General features: G+C 48.4%; 3 protein-coding genes across 3 annotated transcripts in view; 2 read left to right on the forward strand and 1 right to left on the reverse strand.

Annotated features, from left to right (window-relative positions):
• Window positions 1-16,993, reverse strand: part of GADD45B (growth arrest and DNA damage inducible beta) — a 115,669-nt gene that overhangs the window by 56,796 nt on the left and 41,880 nt on the right. The window lies entirely within an intron of this gene.
• On the forward strand, window positions 286-9,504 carry H1-8 (H1.8 linker histone). Its single transcript, XM_077336280.1, has 5 exons — window positions 286-527; window positions 2,581-2,855; window positions 5,409-5,544; window positions 6,648-6,706; window positions 8,787-9,504. The coding sequence occupies exons 1-5, from the start codon at window positions 512-514 to the stop codon at window positions 9,129-9,131; spliced, it is 831 nt and encodes a 276-aa protein (XP_077192395.1). The 5' UTR covers window positions 286-511; the 3' UTR covers window positions 9,132-9,504.
• MAP1S (microtubule associated protein 1S) overlaps window positions 13,483-16,993 on the forward strand; it is a 30,544-nt gene continuing 27,033 nt past the window's right edge. The window contains exon 1 of the mRNA XM_077332397.1: window positions 13,483-13,663. Coding sequence (XP_077188512.1) covers window positions 13,543-13,663 — 121 coding nt within the window. The 5' untranslated portion in view covers window positions 13,483-13,542. The remainder of the gene's footprint in view (window positions 13,664-16,993) is intronic.

The following is a 16,993-nucleotide window of genomic DNA, read 5'->3' on the forward strand; positions in this document are numbered from 1 at the left end:
AGGAATTTAGGATCAAGGAGGCTAAGCTTGCCAACTACCTGGAGTGTCTGTAAAACATTGTCAAATTGCAAACTTATAGCAACCTCAAAGAGGTGATTTGCCATTGCTTTTCTCTGCAGAGTCTTCCTTGGTGGTCTTCCTTCCAAATGCTAACCCAATTTGACTTCCACAACCTGACAAGATGGAATGTTTTGATATGACCTTCTCTTTCCCTTTAACCCAGGCATAATGACCGCTTTTTTACCAGGTGATTTTGTTTGCTTCCCCCCCCCCCCCCCCATGAAAAGCTTCAGCAGCATATTTCTATCTATCCATAAAGAAGCTCAGAGTTAGTCTGTTGCAGGATTGGGGCCGCAGGATTTATAGGAAAGTCACAATTAGCTGCTGCTACTACCTCCAACCCTTTAGAGCCAGAGACCCTTGAGGGAAAGTCTGGAAAATAAAAAAGGAGCACATGCTGTATTTCCTCCAGATCTTCTGAGAGTTGACTAGAAGGAAGTGGGCTTCTTAAATGGCTTCAGCACCAGGTAATTATTGTTAGAATTTGCCTTTTTAGAAGCTTGTGTTGTTGTCTCCAAGGGTGATATTTGAAAGATGGCTTCAGATGGCTTAGTTTGTGTACAAGACTGCACTTACTAGCTTTTTGAGTTACTGGTGGGTTTTTTTTTAATCCTGTCTGTTCTTTTTAAAAGGCTTAAAGTGGTTGATATAGGCTTTTCCCTTTCTGTTCTGTTTCTACAACCACCTTGTTCAGCAGGTTAGGTTGAAGGAATTATTAATCCAAGGTTACCTCGTGTGTTTTGTGTCAGAGTAGGGATTTGGGCCTGGGTTTTCCTGTAGGATAGTAACTAACTACTATATTATCCTGGCTTCTACCCTTGAAAGAAGGCTTTGACTCTGTCCAAAGCTAATAACCTGTTTCATTATTAGTATAATTTTCAGCTTCTCAATTACTGAGTGGCTGTGAAAGCAAAACCAGCCATATAACAGGAATTCTTTTGAATTGGGAAAAACAGTAAAAGGTACCCGGGAAATTAATGGAATTAATTGCTACAGTCAACAGATACTAATAAAATCACTGAGGAGGCATTCAGAGTTTCAAAAGCATTGCTGAGGTGCCCGAGGAAACCTTTAAATGAATGTACATACTTTCGTTGTCTGAGGGTATATTTTCTAATGTAATAAGGTAAAAAAAGGAAGTCCCGCACACTTTTTGTATAGTGGTAGAAGGCATTGCAGTCTCTGTACCAAAACGCTTGGATGCAACACATTTTTTGCATTTAGCAAATCTACCTTTTCTTTGCATATGTAGTTATATTCTATATTTATAAAGAAATAGAGTTGGTTTTTATATCCTGTTCTTCACTACCTAAAGGGGTCTCAAAGTGGCTTACATTCGCCTTCCCTTTTCTCTCCCCACAACAGACACACTGTGAGGTAGGTGGGGCTGGGAGAGCTCTGACAGAACTGCTCTGAGAACTGCTCTGAGAACAGCACTAACTAGTCCCAAGCAGTGGGGAATCAAACATGGCTCTCCAGATTAGGAGTCCTCAGCTCTTAGACCAGTGACTTCCCTTCCCGGGGCAACATGGTACCCATTTCCTTCTCTTAAGCAGATAGCTAGTCCTGGCTTTCCTTCACCACACAGAAGCCAGGAGGTACTTCAGAAGAATCTAGAGCCACCACTCCTTTGTATTTGGAAGGAAGACCCATTCAGATATAGCTGCCTCTAGCATAAGAGAACATTTGGCCTATAACCTCCCGCCATTTTGTGATTACCCCAAGCAGCACATGGCAGCCATGTTGCGCCAGAAGCCACTTCCCATTCTCAGAATTCCAAGAGCGCTCACGCAGGTTCAACACAATTGGAGACTGCGTGCCTGTGTAGTGTGTGTTGACAGGAGTGGAAGCAGTGTTGAATTCAATAGGGCTGGCTTTATTTATTTATCCATTTTGAGGCAGAACTCCTCAGTGCCTCTCAGACTTCCTTAAACTATAAACGACATGTCTAAGGTTTTACATTTCCTTTTAAAGCTTTGAGAAAGCTTGCGGGTTTTCCTAGTACCCTGGGTTCAAGATATGAATTGTCTGTCATTGTTTGTACCAGGACTCCTTTCAGGAGGGGGAATAGCTTGGTGGAGTGGTTAAGAGCTGTGGCCTCTAATCTGGGTAACCAGGTTTGACTTCCCACTTCTCAGCCTTCATCCAGCTGTGACCTTGGACAAGTCACATTTCTCTCAGAGCAATGTCAGCCTCCCCTACCTGACAGGATATCTGTTGTGGGGAGAGGAAGGGTAGGTCATTGAAGGCTGCTTTGAGTTTCTTTTGGGTAATAAAAAGCAGGATGCTTTAGGATGCTTTGGGCTGATCCTGCGTTGAGCCTGTATGGCCCCTTCCAACTCTATGATTCTGTGAGGGTACAAATAACCATCTCATCTTCTCAAGGGAGCTGCTTCATTCTGCTGATTTTAAGTGATGTGGGCATTTGCTGTTTAGGGGTGATGGGATTAATTCAGAGAAGGGGGCTTTCTGCTGGTGAACAGTCATGTCCAGCTCTTCTGAAAAAAAGCCTGGTTTCAGTTCCCAGGAAACCCAGCATCCGCGCTCCGTACAGCATCTCCCGGCTTCACCATCCGTCCACTCTGACTATGGTGCTCGAAGCTGTGCAGGTCCTTTGTCAGCCAAAAGGTGTTTCTGTCTTTGCCATAAAGCGTTATATCCTCCACACGTATCCATTTGTCAATGCTGTTAGACTCAAATACTATCTCAAGCAGGCCTTGATGAAAGGAGTAAACCAAGGATACCTGGAGAGGCCTCCCCGATCATCTGCAAGGGGGGCGTCCGGAAGCTTCAAGGTAAGACAACACCAACCTATTCACCAATGTTTATGCTTGTCAGTCTGAATTCTGACTCTCGCTGCCCTGAACTGGCTGTGTGTGGGGCTGTCGTCTTGTGCTGAGTCCAATGCAGTGGTTCTCAACCCGGGGTCGGGACCCCTTTGGGGGTCGAATGACCAATTCACAGGGGCTGCGGCAGGGCAAGCAGTTTGGCTGGGGGGGGGGGTGCCATCCACACAACAGCCTTGCGGGGTAGATCAAGATAGAGTGTTCGTCTGTCTGGAGCAGTGGAAAAGAGCGAGATCGGCATGGTGGGACAAGAGGCAGAGCTGAACTGAGAAACCCCAGGGGAAAAAAACAATTTATATACAATCATGAACAGTGGATCTTATGCCATTGATCAGGTTCAGTTTTTCTGTGAAAGAACACTTTCATAATTTTATGGCTGGGGTCACGACAACATGATGTATTAAAGGGAAGGTTGAGAACCACTGGTCTAATGGGTTTAAACTACATTTAGAACGATATTGGCTAGTTATCAGGGGAAGTTTTTCCACAGAGTAGTTCAGCAGTGGAATGACTACCTGAGGAGGTGGGGAGCTCCCTTTCATTGTCAGCCTTCAAGCAGCAGCTGGACAAATACTTAGGGGCTTTACGCACCGGGATCTTTGTTGCAAATTGGTCACTGAATGAAAAATCGCCATTTAAAATAGTGGAATTCGTCGTTATGCATACCTGCCTTTGTAGTGGTATCCAGTTGCGTTTTGTAGCGTTTCCCACAGGCTTCCGGTCTCGGCAGAAATCGCTAGAAAGGAAGCGCTATTGCCGAGCTCGTCCCGCCCCTGGCCGTCAAGCAGCCAATGGGCAGCCGTTAGCATGCTCCCAAACAGCCCCTTTCCCTTTAAGAAAGGTTTAAAAAAAAAAAAACACACACACCCATTGTAACGAATCTGTGTAGATTCGTTGCAACGGAGAGACCCATCCAGCTGCCTAATGTGTTTGAGCTGTCGTTTGATCGTATGATCGTTGCCACGCTGCCTCGAGTGAAAAGAAAAAAATCCCCCCCTCCCCCCCCCTCTCACGGGCCCGATTTTCGGCTGAATGACTGTGTTAAATGTGTGTGCTTAGTGACTGAAGGGGAGGGACTGAAGCCGGGGAAGCCTCTGTTTGAGCTGTCATTTGATCGTGGCCACGCTGCCTCGGAGTGGAAAAAAAACATCCCCCCTCCCCCCCCTCTCACGGGCCGATTTTCGGCTGAATGACTGTGTTAAATGTGTGTGCTTAGTGACTGAAGGGGAGGGACTGAAGCCAGGGAAGCCTCTAAACTGAAAGAGGCTCGCTGGTGCGTTTATCCCCGCTCGCTCGGAGAAAAAAAAATGGCGATCGCTTCACCGGAAGTTTGGAGGACAGGCTCAGGAGGAGGGACTTTGAAGAAACTGCAACAATGTTAACGCACAGGTCTTTATCGCTAGTGTTACAGATTGTTTGCAAGAGTGTAGCGCTTTCCGGAGGGTGAATCCACTTTTTGGGATTCCCCTGAAAGCGCTACAACGAAGCGCTTTTTGCTGATCGGTTTCAGGAGTGTTGCAGATTGTCTACGACGTCGTGCGTTAAGGCAAATCAATAGCGTTTCCAATTAGCAACCATTGTGCGATTTTGAAGCCGTGCAAAAAGCCCCTTACCCTGGAATCAAACCCGGCTCGCTGAATTGGAAGTCCGCACTCCTAACCACTACACCAAGCTGGCTTTAGACGTTGGGTTAAATGCAGTTTATGAAGTTTGGGTTGGTTCCCCAAAGTGATGAATCTCTCATTTGTTTATAGTTTCTTTTTCTCAATGAAATTCGAGACAGATTACAGGAGGAAGAGCCCCAAATAATCCCAGTGCAGACAGACAGCAAGAAACAGCTGATGAACTATTTATTTATTGACTTCAATTGTATTCTGCTTCTCTCCCTAGCGATGACCCACATTGGCTTCTAACAGTTTCACTTCTTTTCAATTTGTCCTCGCAACACCTCTTGTGAGGGGGAGGGGTAGGCTGCGTGTGGGTGACTGGCCCAAATTCCACTCAGTGAGCTTGTATGGCAGAGTGGAGATGCATACGTGGCTCTCCCACTTTCTAAACCAGCATTCTAATCTCTATACCATGCAAACAACGAGGCATCTGCAGTGACACATCCACGTGTCAGATTTCCCCCACATTTTCTGTGCCCCTCTGCAGCAGCTGTTCTCCTTCCCCATACCATTGGAGGGTGTTGGCAGAGCTTCAATATACAAAGAAGGGAAAGGGAGTATTTAATTAATCAAAGGTAGTTTTCTCTGGTTAGTCTGCGAGTACTAGATTCCAATAACTGGGTCTCATGCAAATGAAAATTCAATATCCAGATGGTTCCAGGAAGAAATTCTCAACAGGGCTGGCTCAGAGGCTTGTGGGGGGGGGGGGAGGGGGAGGACGGAGCAAAAAGGTTGCAAACTAGAGATCAGAGTTGGGTTCTGGTCTTCTTCCTCCAAGGCAGCCTGATGCATTAAGGGACACCCACTCTGTTCTTTGGGGTGCTCTTTCCTGCAGCTAGGAAAGAAGAAAATCCAACTGGGGAAAAGCCTGGAGAAGAAATCTTCTAGTGACAAAACTGCGGCCAAGCCAAAGACAGAGGCCGCAAAACAGCCCAAAGCCAAGGCTCCCAAGCAGAAACCTGAACGCAAAGGTAAGCCGCTACTCCTGTGTCTTGAGCACCAGGCTTGCCCCTAGAGTTGCTAGCTGTGGGTTGGGAAATACCTGGAGATGGAGCAGAGCTTGAGGAAGGGCCTCTGCAAGGTTGTAATGCCGTCTCATCCACCTTCCAAGGGAGCTTCTTTTATTCCTGGGAATTGATCTTTGTTGCCTGAGATCAGTTGTCATTCCTGATATTGCTTGGCTCCGCCTGGAGGTTGGCAACCTTAGGCAGCAGAGGGATGCCTGTTCACTTAGTGTTCTCCCAGCGTTCTTGTATTCCCTTTTCTGGCTTATGCTGCTGTTTCGTTTTCTTGTTTTTCCTTTAAAACACAAATGCTGCCAGTGGGCTTCCAAAAAGTGACTTACTGCTTGAGCTGCTTTTTGGCGCAATGCAGGGGTCCCCAACCTTTTGGGGGCTTGCAAACACATTTGGAATTCTGACACAGGGTGGTGGGCACAGCTGCAGAATGGTTGTTACAAAATGGCTGCCGCAGGAGGCGGAGCCAGCCTCAAAATAGTTATCATAATTGTCACAGAGTAAATTTAGTAACAAAGCACAGGTACTATGATGGCTGCTGCTGCCAAAAGTACTGTTAAAAAAAATCTGCACAGCCAATCAGAAGCCTTACTGGGCAAAAGCCCTACTGGTGGCTGCCAGAAAAGGTGTGGGCAGATGCTATGGTGCTTACGGGCACGGAGAGGCTGATTCTGTGAAGGCTTAAGGGGGTGGCAGGTTACAGTGGATGAGCGGTAGGGTTGTGAGTGTCCTGCATAGTGCAGGGGGTTGGACTAGATGACCTTACAACTCTATGTGGGGAGAGGAATGGGAAGGCGACTGTAAGCCGCTTTGAGCCTCCTTCGGGTAGGGAAAAGCGGCATATAAGAACCAACTCTTCTTCTTCTTCTTCTTCTATGATTCTATGAGTCCATCCCTGGCCTGACTCAGGAATGAATTGAAGCTAGTGCTGAGATTCTACTCCAAGGAAAGCCTGGCTGCCGATCTGTCCTGATTGAGATGGGCCAGTGCTCCAACTTGGGTAGGAAATAGCTTTGGCTTTTTTCATCTGATAAAACCCGGCAACAATTTTCCTGCAGGTGCTGAGCAGGTGAAAAAGAAGGCGTTGAGCAAAAAGCCCGAGGCAGCTCTTGGTGATGTAAGTGGATCTCTGTACCATGCTTAGCTCTGCAGTCATGCGCAGCACCGTCGGCCAAGGGAGCCCTCGCCAGCCGCGCGACTGCCGGGGGCTCCCTTACCTAGCGCCCACTGTATTTTTCTTACAACGGGCTTGATTACTAGTGTTTAAACAGCCCTGCAGTGCGGAGCGCCGCGAACTGAATAAAGCAGTAAGGGCTGTGTGGGAGGAGTTAGGGGGGGCCCTGTCCGGGATAAAAACTTGGAGGGGCCAATCAGGAGCCGCGAAGCGGCTCCTGATTGGCTCCTCCTAGTGTCCATCCCAGCCCAAGCAGCCAATGGGGAGCCGCGCTTCGCGCGGCTCCCCATTGGCTACTTCACCCGGCCAGGGAATCTGGCCGGCTGCTCAAAACAGCCACGGGTGGGGACTGGGCCGCGCCGCCTTCTCCTGGCTGCTCCGGCAGCCGGGAGAAGGCTCCACAGAGCCGCGGGTGCGGGGTGACCCGCACCGCCTTCTCCCGGCCGCCAGAGCAGCCTCGCTGTGTCGCAGATGCGGCGAGGCCGCTCCGGCGGTCGGGAGAAGGCTCCAGAGAGCCAAGGGTGGGCGGTGGCCTTTTGGGGTTTTGGGAGGGGGTGTTCCCCTTTCACATCTAGCGCCCATTTCATTTGAAGATGAAATGGGCTTTAAAGCTAGTATATCAATATTTGAATTAATATTGTCAAATCACAATGAATATTGAAACCTTACCTTATATTACTATTTTAATATCTTGCTCCCCCAGAAAGAGTGAGGTCTTTTGGGGTTTCTGCACCTGGGACAGAGCCTGCATACCTACTCTGATTTAAACTGCCTCCCTCAGTCTACCCCAAGCCTGCTATGATGTCATGTCTGGTGACATTTCACTTCCGGAGGCATGGCAGGGAGGCGTGGCAAACTGACCACTTCTGTAATCTATTGCAGGGGTAGTCAACCCGTGGTCCTCCAGATGTCCATGGCGTTTGCTGGCAGGGGCTCATGGGAATTGTAGTCCATGGACATCTGGAGGACCACAGGTTGACTACCCCTGGCCTATTGGACTCGAATCGAGCATTCCTACTGCAGGCCAGCCCAGTGACCTCTTGAAACAGCTTCCTCCAAAAGACATTGAGCTTTAGGAATGAGTAGAGGCATTGAATTTGAGCTTCCCCAATAATGCTGGGGCTGTCGTGAAGGCAAGCCTATCAGCGTGACAGGTGTGTGCAAAAAATACAACCTCCCCCCCTCAAATTTGCACAGTGAATGATTAGAATGTAGAATTTTCTGCCAGAAGATGTTGTGATGGCTACAGGGGTAGACAGCTTTAAATGGGGATTAGACAGATTCACAGAGAAGTTAGTCAGTGGCTGCTACCCATGGTGACTCAAGGGAGCCTCCATATTCAGAGGCAGTCTCTGAATCCAAGTGCCAAGAGTTAAAATCAAGGGAATGTCTCAGCCTCTGTGCCCTGTTGCTGGCTCTCCAGCAGTAATGGTTGGCCACTTTGTGAGACAGGATGCTGGACTAGATGGAACCACTGGGCTGATCCAGTAGCACTCTTCTTATGTTCTCTGACCTCAAGCTGCTTCCAAATGGAACAGAATTGCAACGAATGAGTGGCAGAGAGAAAGTGGTAGAAGGGCTTTCTCATTGGTCACAGGGGCAATGTGGGTGGTTGGGGGGCTAACACATAAAGAAGAGAGTGTTATGAAATTCTAGCTGGAGGGCAAGGCCCAGCTGAACTGCCTTAATCAGACAATACATCCACATTTGGAAAGTTCTATTTTCCCCTGACCTGGATGGTCTTGGAAGTTAAGCAGGGACAGCCCTGGTTAGTGTTTGGATGGGAGACCCCCCCCCCCAAAGAATTCCAGGGTAGTTACGCAGGGGTAAGCAATGGCAAACCACCTCTGCCCATCTCTTGCCTTGACAACCCTATAGCTTGGCACAAGTTGGCTGAGACTTCGATGGCACTTCACACTCATATTCTGCCTTCCCAATCAGAAGGGCTAGGCACTTATTCTTGGTGATGGTTTGGGTGCTACAGTGCTCTGGCATGGTGGTGACCATTGGATTCTTCTCGTAGGATGGAGCCACAGTCTCTGGGGCAGAGCCAAAGGGAAAATCCTCTGGTAAAAAACCTGCAAAAGCCACCAAGGAGCAAAGCGCGCCAAAATCTCCTCTGGCAAAACCAGCCCACGGTGCCAAGAAAGGCCGCCCCAAGACCAAGGCTGAGCTGAAAGGCGTTCCAGAGGTCAAGGTCAAATCCAAGCCGCAGCAGGATGAAAAAGCTAAAGGGGATGCTGTGCCCAAGACAGCTAGAGCCAAGAAGGTTGTTGGTGAGACCAAAGCTAAGGGGAAGCCGAAAGCCAAGAAGAGAGCTGCCAGAGGGCTGGAGAAAGAAGAATCAACCGCTGAGTCTGAGGCCTGATTTTTTCGGCAGCTTTGATGGCCAGAAAGTGAGCTCAAGAGCCCCCAGCAGTCAGCTATAGGCAGTATTGCTTAAAAGTCTCCGTGAAGCCTTGAAGGACTTTGTGGTCAGGTTGGTGGGAAATCTGTAGCCTGTGGCTTGATTGTACCAGTTGTGTGTGGGTTGGCGTATCTTCAGATACTCTGCGGACATCAGAGCTGGGCTTGGGAACTCCCAATGCACATGTTGTCCTGGATCGAGGGTTCCCCAAACCTGATTTTTGTGGTGGCAAACCCATGTTTGCTCAGGATTTCTGGTCAGAACCTCGATTGCCACTTTAGCCCTGATTTTAAACTTTTGTATGGTTTAATAAAGTTTGATATGCAGCAAATTATTCCTTATTGCATTCTTATTCTTGGTTTATTTATTATATTTATATACCGCCCTCCCCGGAGGCACGGGTTCACTGTTAGGGATGCCAACCTGCCAGTTTCCTGGAATGACAAGTGATCATGGTGACCCAAGGAAACTTCCATGTTCAGTGGCAGTAAATATCTGAATACTAGAGCTAGGGGAGCAAAAATCAATGGAAGACCTGTCTTTTCCATCTTGTTGTTGGCCCCCCAGAAGAACTGGTTGGCCACTGTGTGAGACGGGATGCTGGACTAGATGGACCACTGATGATCTCTAGACTAGGAATCTACTCCCCTGTATGAAACGGTAACTCTGGAGAGTGTGCTAATGGCTTTCTGAGTATCCTTCCTTTCCCATACTTGGGAACCCTAGATTGGGGGTAGTAGTGCTCAATTTCCCAATAAGGCAAAATTCCATATAAGAAAGTTTCTTTATTAAGAATGAAGACATCCGTTACATATGCATAGACAGAACTGAGGTGCTTTGTCCATGGACAAAGTAGATAACGGAGTGAAGTTCTTTTTGCCCCCACCCCACCCCCTCTACCCTTGGGGATGTAGCTAATTGCATTTCACAGACTCAACATACCGGATAACCTAAACTACAAAGGGGTGTTGGGGAAAGTAGGGAGGAGAGGAAGGGGGAGGGGAATAGCTGTGAGAAAGCTAGCAGTTATAAACTAAACAGCAGGATGCAACCTTGAGGTGTCAAGCAAGACATCTGGGGAACATCACAGATGAAACATCACAAAACCTAGCAGAAGTCCCTAGGGGATTCTGACAGGCATATCTGTGTTAAGGAGGCTATATTCTATCAGTGATGAGCCTCTTGTGGCGCAGAGTGGTAAGGCAACCGTCTGAAAACTTTGCCCATGAGGTTGGGAGTTCAATCCCAGCAGCCGGCTCAAGGTTGACTCAGCCTTCCATCCTTCCGAGGTCGGTAAAATGAGTACCCAGCTTGCTTGCTGGGGGGTAAACGGTAATGACTGGGGAAGGCACTGGCAAACCACCCCGTATTGAGTCTGCCATGAAAACGCTGGAGGGCGTCACCCCAAGGGTCAGACATGACTCGGTGCTTGCACAGGGGATACCTTTACCTTTACCTTTTTATTCTATCAGTGACACTAAGGAGTCAAGCCACCTCCTGAGATTTCTCCCAAACAGCTATGCAGCCGGGGACTCCAGTAGGTCACAGTGGTGACCACCATTGGCAAATAAAAGGATTTCTAAGATATCATTTGTGGACTTGCCAACCTCTAGGTGGTTCCTGGAGATCTCTTGGGATTATAACATTTCCAGACTATAGACATCCATTCTCCTAGAGGAAGTGGCCTGGGTGGACTCTATGGTATAACACAGGGGTAGTCAAACTGCGGCCCTCCAGATGTCCATGGACTACAATTCCCAGAAGCCCCTGCCAGCGAATGCTGGCAGGGGCTTCTGGGAATTGTAGTCCATGGACATCTGGAGGGCCGCAGTTTGACTACCCCTGGTATAACATGTCCTTCCCAGGATCCATCTGCAAATTTCCCATTCTGGAATTGGCAGTTCTAGTTACGTGGTCCGTTCAGTACTCAGATAAAATTCATGGAAGCAAGGGTAAGGTTTTGATCTGGCGCTTAGACCCTGCCATTTGGAAAGCATGCGAAATCCAGTGGCCCAATAGGTGCATGCAAAATCAAATGGCCAAGTGACTCACTGGGCATTTCCACCGAAGGCCTATTGCCTTAGCCTCAGACCTTCAACCTGGGTTTTAAAAGGCCTGGACCAGCTGGGGTGGCTGAACAGGGTGGGAACCCATTACAGTGCAGGCTTACAATCCAGCCTCGGACCTCAAGCTCAGTCCTCGGCAGAACTACAGAAACAACAGGAAACTGCTCTCTACTGTTTCAGACCCTGGTCTGTCCAAGTCTGTATCATCGACTCAGATTGAGAGTGGTTCTCCAAGGTTTCTGTGGTCTTCCACACCATCTGCTCATCTTTTGGTAGGAGATTCTGAGAACTGAACTAGGACCTTTTGCATATGGAATGGATACTCTACCGGTCAGCCACAGCCCCTCCATTAACCATCAAGGGGGCAGGGCTGGTGGTGCAGTCAGGACAGGGCTAGAGAGGCAGAAAGCATGCTGTGAAATGAGTCTCCAGAAATCTGGGGCAGGAGGTATGACATGACGGGGTCCCAGCCTTCCTTTCCAACCGGAGAAAAGGGGCTTAATAGTCTCTATCCAGCCCCCCTTCAAGTTGAGACCTGTTCTGGGTCATTGTAGTTCATAAGTATAAAAGATATTTCTGGAATAGTAGGTTTTTTATTTCAGTATTGGACCAATACTGCTGCAAACAACTTTTCTCAAGTCTTCAGAGGAAAGGTAGGTATAAATAAATCTTTCATTTTTGGCCCAGTCTCTTTAATATCCGCCATGATGAGTTCTGCAGACCTGGAAATCTTGCTTATAGTAGTATTAATTCAGTTCATATTGACAAAAAGTTGAGTGGATACTTTACCTGTATTTTATCATCTGCTGTGCTTCATCACCTAGGGCAGAGAGAAGGTCACTCAGGTGTGACCAGTGGCTCTCCAGGCAATTAAAAGTAGCTCTCCACCCTTTCTGCAGTGGTTACTGTGGTCACTTTCAGATTCTTGGCCACAACTGCTTCTCTCCTTTTTTGCTTGTATGAAGAAGCACGATCCTGTACTTTGGCCTTTGACTTGTGAATGGGCACGGATTGTGCTATTGACCCTGCACCCAAGCTGCTATTTGGTGCTTTTCTGGGAAACACAGTAAGTGTCTTCTCCAGCAGGGAAAGCTACAATTTGGTTTGAGTTTTATTTTAGAAAACAGAAATGTGGCAAAACTGCTTAGAAAGGCTGTCATTTTATGATCCACACTGCCTAAGGCTTTTATACACACACACACACAACGAAATGAAATTTGCATTTTCCTGACCCCCAAGGGAGGGGATTTATGAATTTGACACTAACAATCCTACATCTGTCTGCACTGCTAGGATGCTGAGGAAGGGAGGCTGGTGAGCAGGTTTTGGATGTCTGCTATACATATAACCTGCAGCAAACATTCCCAGCTTCCTGCATTTCAGCTTCTACAGCCTTCCTCAGTGGTTGCAAAGACATTAATTAAATATAACAGAGTATATTTTTCACACCTCAGTGTTGTTCTCTCCTATGCCGTGTGATTACATTAGGCAATTTGGCAAAGGACTTTTATATATAATTTATTAACTGGCCTTAATTATTATTTATTAATAACTGGGTTTATATACCGCCATTCCCAGCCATCCGGCTCGAGGCCACAGGTTCCTCCTCGCAGTTCTTGTATTCACACAACTTCAATTTGCCATCGAATTTCCCATAACTATGGATGTTTGTAACATCAACTTGCATATAGTCCAATGTTTTCATTTTATATATACACCCTACAAAATTTTTTATTTCTTATAGACTTTGGGATGGAGGACAGAACCCTTTTTCGTGTTGAGTTTCTTCAGTCCTGGGGGAGGTGCTGCGTACATGCTCACAGGCGTCTTTTTGCCCCCTTTCCTCCTGGGACACCTTCACTTACCAAAAAACCACCCAAACTCTTAATTTGTTCAACAAAACTGGGAGTCCCACGGCACCTTTAAGACCAACAAGGATTCATGCTCGGCGTGAGCTTTCGTGGGCATGCACGAGGCAGTCTGAGGAAGTCTGCATGCCTTGAATGAATCTTTGCTGGTCTTAAAAGATACCGCGGGACTCCCCATTTCGCCGTGCTGCTTCAGACCAACTCGGCTACATATTTCAACCTCTCAATTTGCTCGATTCCTAGACGAGCGCTCTGCACACGCACCGCGGCACGCTTCCCCTTCGCCGCCGCCCCGCTCGACGCGGGAAAACCCCACCACCGTGTAGCCCCGCCCCTCCGCTCCGAATGGTGGGCGGTGACGTCACTGGGCGGGGCCAGGCGGCGCGCGGCGGCGGCGGCGGCGTAGGAGGCGGCCGGTCCTGTCAGGCACCCACCAAGATGGCGGCTTCGGTGGGAGGCGCCGGCGGCGGCCCTCCGCGGTTCTCCCTCCTGGTGGTGTTCGGTGCTGGGGGCGGCAGGCCCGGCCTCCGCAGGGCTGTGCTGGGGGCCGTCAGAGACGGTGAGGGAGGCGGGCCGCCAGTGGCTCTTAGGGGACCGGAAGTGGGGGTGGGACTAGGCGGGGGGGGTGATTGGCTATCTGGCCTGTCGATATGGGGGGGGGTTGTGTATGTGTGTAGTAAATGTGAGGTTTAGGAAGAGCTTTCCCGGGCTCCCCTCCCCTGGGGGAGATGGAGGGGTGGGCTGCTTAGGGAGAACGGGCTGAAACATGGGGGCGGCGAAGCGAAGGGGGGATCCTAGAGGGGCATCCCATGGGGAGTTTGGTTAGAGCTGGCATGACACTGACTAAGAGGCCATGTGGAGGTTGTTGGCGAAAGGGAGGAGAGGAGTCCGATTCAGTGGAGGGCTGAGTCCAGGAAGATGAATGGAGGGTTATGATAAGAGGGGGCTGCTCTTCCCTGGGGGAGTTTTGCTGGTGGGGTAAGAAAAGGGCGTTAGGGAAGGGTGCGAGGAAGAGCTGTGGGGATGGTTGATCTGAGTAGTCCTGCTTGGGGAGGGGCAAAGGGGGGTTATTACATGACGTGGAAGGAAGGTGGAAAATCTTGGGGGGGGGAAGCAGAACTGGGAAAACTTTGCTTGGCAAAGAGGCTGCTTAAAATTTGTAAATAACAGTCTCCCATCCATGCTGCCATTTGCTTCTGCCTGACAAAAAAAGGTCTTAGAAGTTAAAATAAAGCAGATGTTGTGTTTCTGTGTGCGTGCCTGCCTGTGCAGTGTCAAATTCTCAGATAGGTGATGGTCTCCAAATTTGTATTTCATGATTTCCTTTGCCCATTGATGTGCTCTGTATTTCTTTCTTACAATGCAGCTCCCCATGTTAAAACGAACTATTCTGTGTAATGGTAGGCAGATAGGAACCCCCTACACACACACACACATTATACAAGTGATATTATACTTTAAATACGGATGGTCTTTGACTGGAGGCAGTGTTGCCCTGGATGAATTTGGTTCTACCTTTTGCAGCTCTGTCAGCGGACAGGCACTTAAAAGCAAGTCCAATATCAGCCCTTTCTTTTCTGGATCCTGTATGTTAATAGCTTTTTCTGTAAATCCTAGCTGTGCAAAATACATTATTTCAGGGCTTCCTAATTCCAGCGTTTGTCTAGGCACGTGCCTGGAGGAACTGTTGAGTTCACACACCCCAGATTGTTGGTGGATGGAAGTGAGCATGAGGTCTTTTGAATAGCTGGCTTTCTTTTGCCAAAAATGGTTCCTCTGTTTTCAAGTTAGGCTGGAGGCTTCCAGCTTTGTTCCAACCACAAAGGTTCCTTGCACCCTGTCCGTACTGAGCACACTTTATATGATAGGTGCAGATACCGCATCCTTCTCTTTGCTCAAGTTGAGGCTGGGACAAGGTGCTACATGGAACAAGACACAGCGGAGGGATTGTTGGCTCATGCAGGACAGTTTTTTTTCTTGGCCTGGGAAACTTGAGCCAGGAAAGGAAGCAGATATGAGAGTGAAATGGACATCACTGAGAGGAAGTAGCCAGATCTGTTTCCTATCAGTTTTGTGTAAATCTGATGTCTGGGGTGAAATTCTGGTTTCTCAGAACATCACCTTAAATGTCTCGTTCTTAGGAAAGTGTATTCTGACTGCTCCGTCAGCATCTGTCTTTGCTTTCTGGCCTCTGCAAAAGTCTCATTTGCCCTGCCCATGGAAGTGGAAGATTGTGAATTTTGGCTTTTGAGCAGAAGATGTGTTAAGAGAGCCAGTTTGGTGTAGTGGTTAGGAGTGCGGACTTCTAATCTGGCATGCCGGGTTCGATTCTGCACTCCCCCACATGCAACCAGCTGGGTGACCTTGGGTTCACCACGGCACTGATAAAACTGTTCTGACCGAGCAGCTCTCAGGGCTCTCTCAGCCTCACCCACCTCACAGGGTGTCTGTTGTGGGGAGAGGAATGGGAAGGCGACTGTAAGCCGCTTTGAGCCTCCTTCGGGTAGGGAAAAGCGGCATATAAGAACCAACTCTTCTTCCTCTTCCTGAGAATTGTAGGCAAGTTCTTGCTGCTTTTGCCAGTCGAGTAATTTGTTTTAAAAAAATGCTCTTGGTGTGTGAGACAATGCTCTGTAAAGCCAAGAGGTAGGAACAGATGACTTTAAATAAGAGGCTTGGGGTGGGGGAACATTAAAGCAGGTTTAGCCGTGGGGATGATGGGACAAGAAGTTTCTGCATGGCCCGAGAAATTGTGTTGAGTGACAGCTGGACTTTCCCAATTGGGGAGAACCTAAAAATGTGATGCTGGCTGCTAAAGCTGGAAAATTCAAGCATTTTTAATAATTCCTGGTTAACTGCATGTATTAAGACTATTCAGATTAAAGCAAAAAGGAATGTTCTGACTAACACGAAATTATGTTGGATCTTTACACTCCCCTCCTCCCCGAGGTTTGTCAAACCTTGTCTTTGAACAAACAAGCCCAGATGTTCCAGAGCTATTAGCAGGAACCATCAGTGGCATAACTGAATGTGCCTTTCTTCCTTGTGGGAGTACCTTCAGTCCTTCAGCCCAGATTCATCTTTGCCATGTTGAGAGCATGGCAGCTTCTTTGAAGCCCTCCTCTCTTGTGGTTCTGAGGTCAAGGGGCACGTTTTCATGCTGGGGTGAGTCAAGTTTTCATGGCTGGCTTTGTGCTGCTTTACTCTGCACAAAGGAGCCCATTTTTCTCCAGGCCCTCTTGCTGGAGAGGAAGGGTTAGGAGTGAGGACTCCAGTTGACAATCACAGTTCTCCCAAATGAACAGATGGGAGGTGGCTCAAGATAATCTAGGGTGTTCTCTTCTTTGTGATTTGTTCACCCTCAGAAAGCAAATTGCTTTCACTGTTCCTCCAAGAGGCCTGGGAAAGAATTTCCCATGGCTGGAGGGCCTCTTTTGCTTCTGTGGGACTGAGTCACCTCTGCAAGGTGCATGCATGCTGGCAGACAGTGGCGCACCTGTTGTGGAACATGCCTTCTGGCAGCTTTTGCTAGAAGAAGCAGCTTGTAGCAGCTTGAGTCGGGATTGCTGAAGGATTTGTGGTGTCTGCTCTGGCGGCTGTGCCTTTCAGGATGCCAAGATCTGGGTGTGTCTTTTGTGGGGGACTCTGCCACCCAATCAGAAATGGCACACAGGGTATAGATTCCTTCGCTTGTCTTTCAAAAGAGGGAGAGAGAGCTGCTAGTCCTCATTGTGGTGGAGTTTGGAGCCTGCTTGAGTCCAGTGCTCAGGAAGGCCTGCGGGTCACAGCAGTGGGCTGTATGTTGGCTCAGAAAGGATACTGAGGCGGAATGCCGGCTGACTTTCCTGGATTGCTTTAATGCTGTTGTCCATAGCTGTGAAGGCTGGGG

Source organism: Paroedura picta, chromosome 4 (assembly GCF_049243985.1).
Source record: "Paroedura picta isolate Pp20150507F chromosome 4, Ppicta_v3.0, whole genome shotgun sequence".
NCBI lineage: Eukaryota > Metazoa > Chordata > Lepidosauria > Squamata > Gekkonidae > Paroedura > Paroedura picta.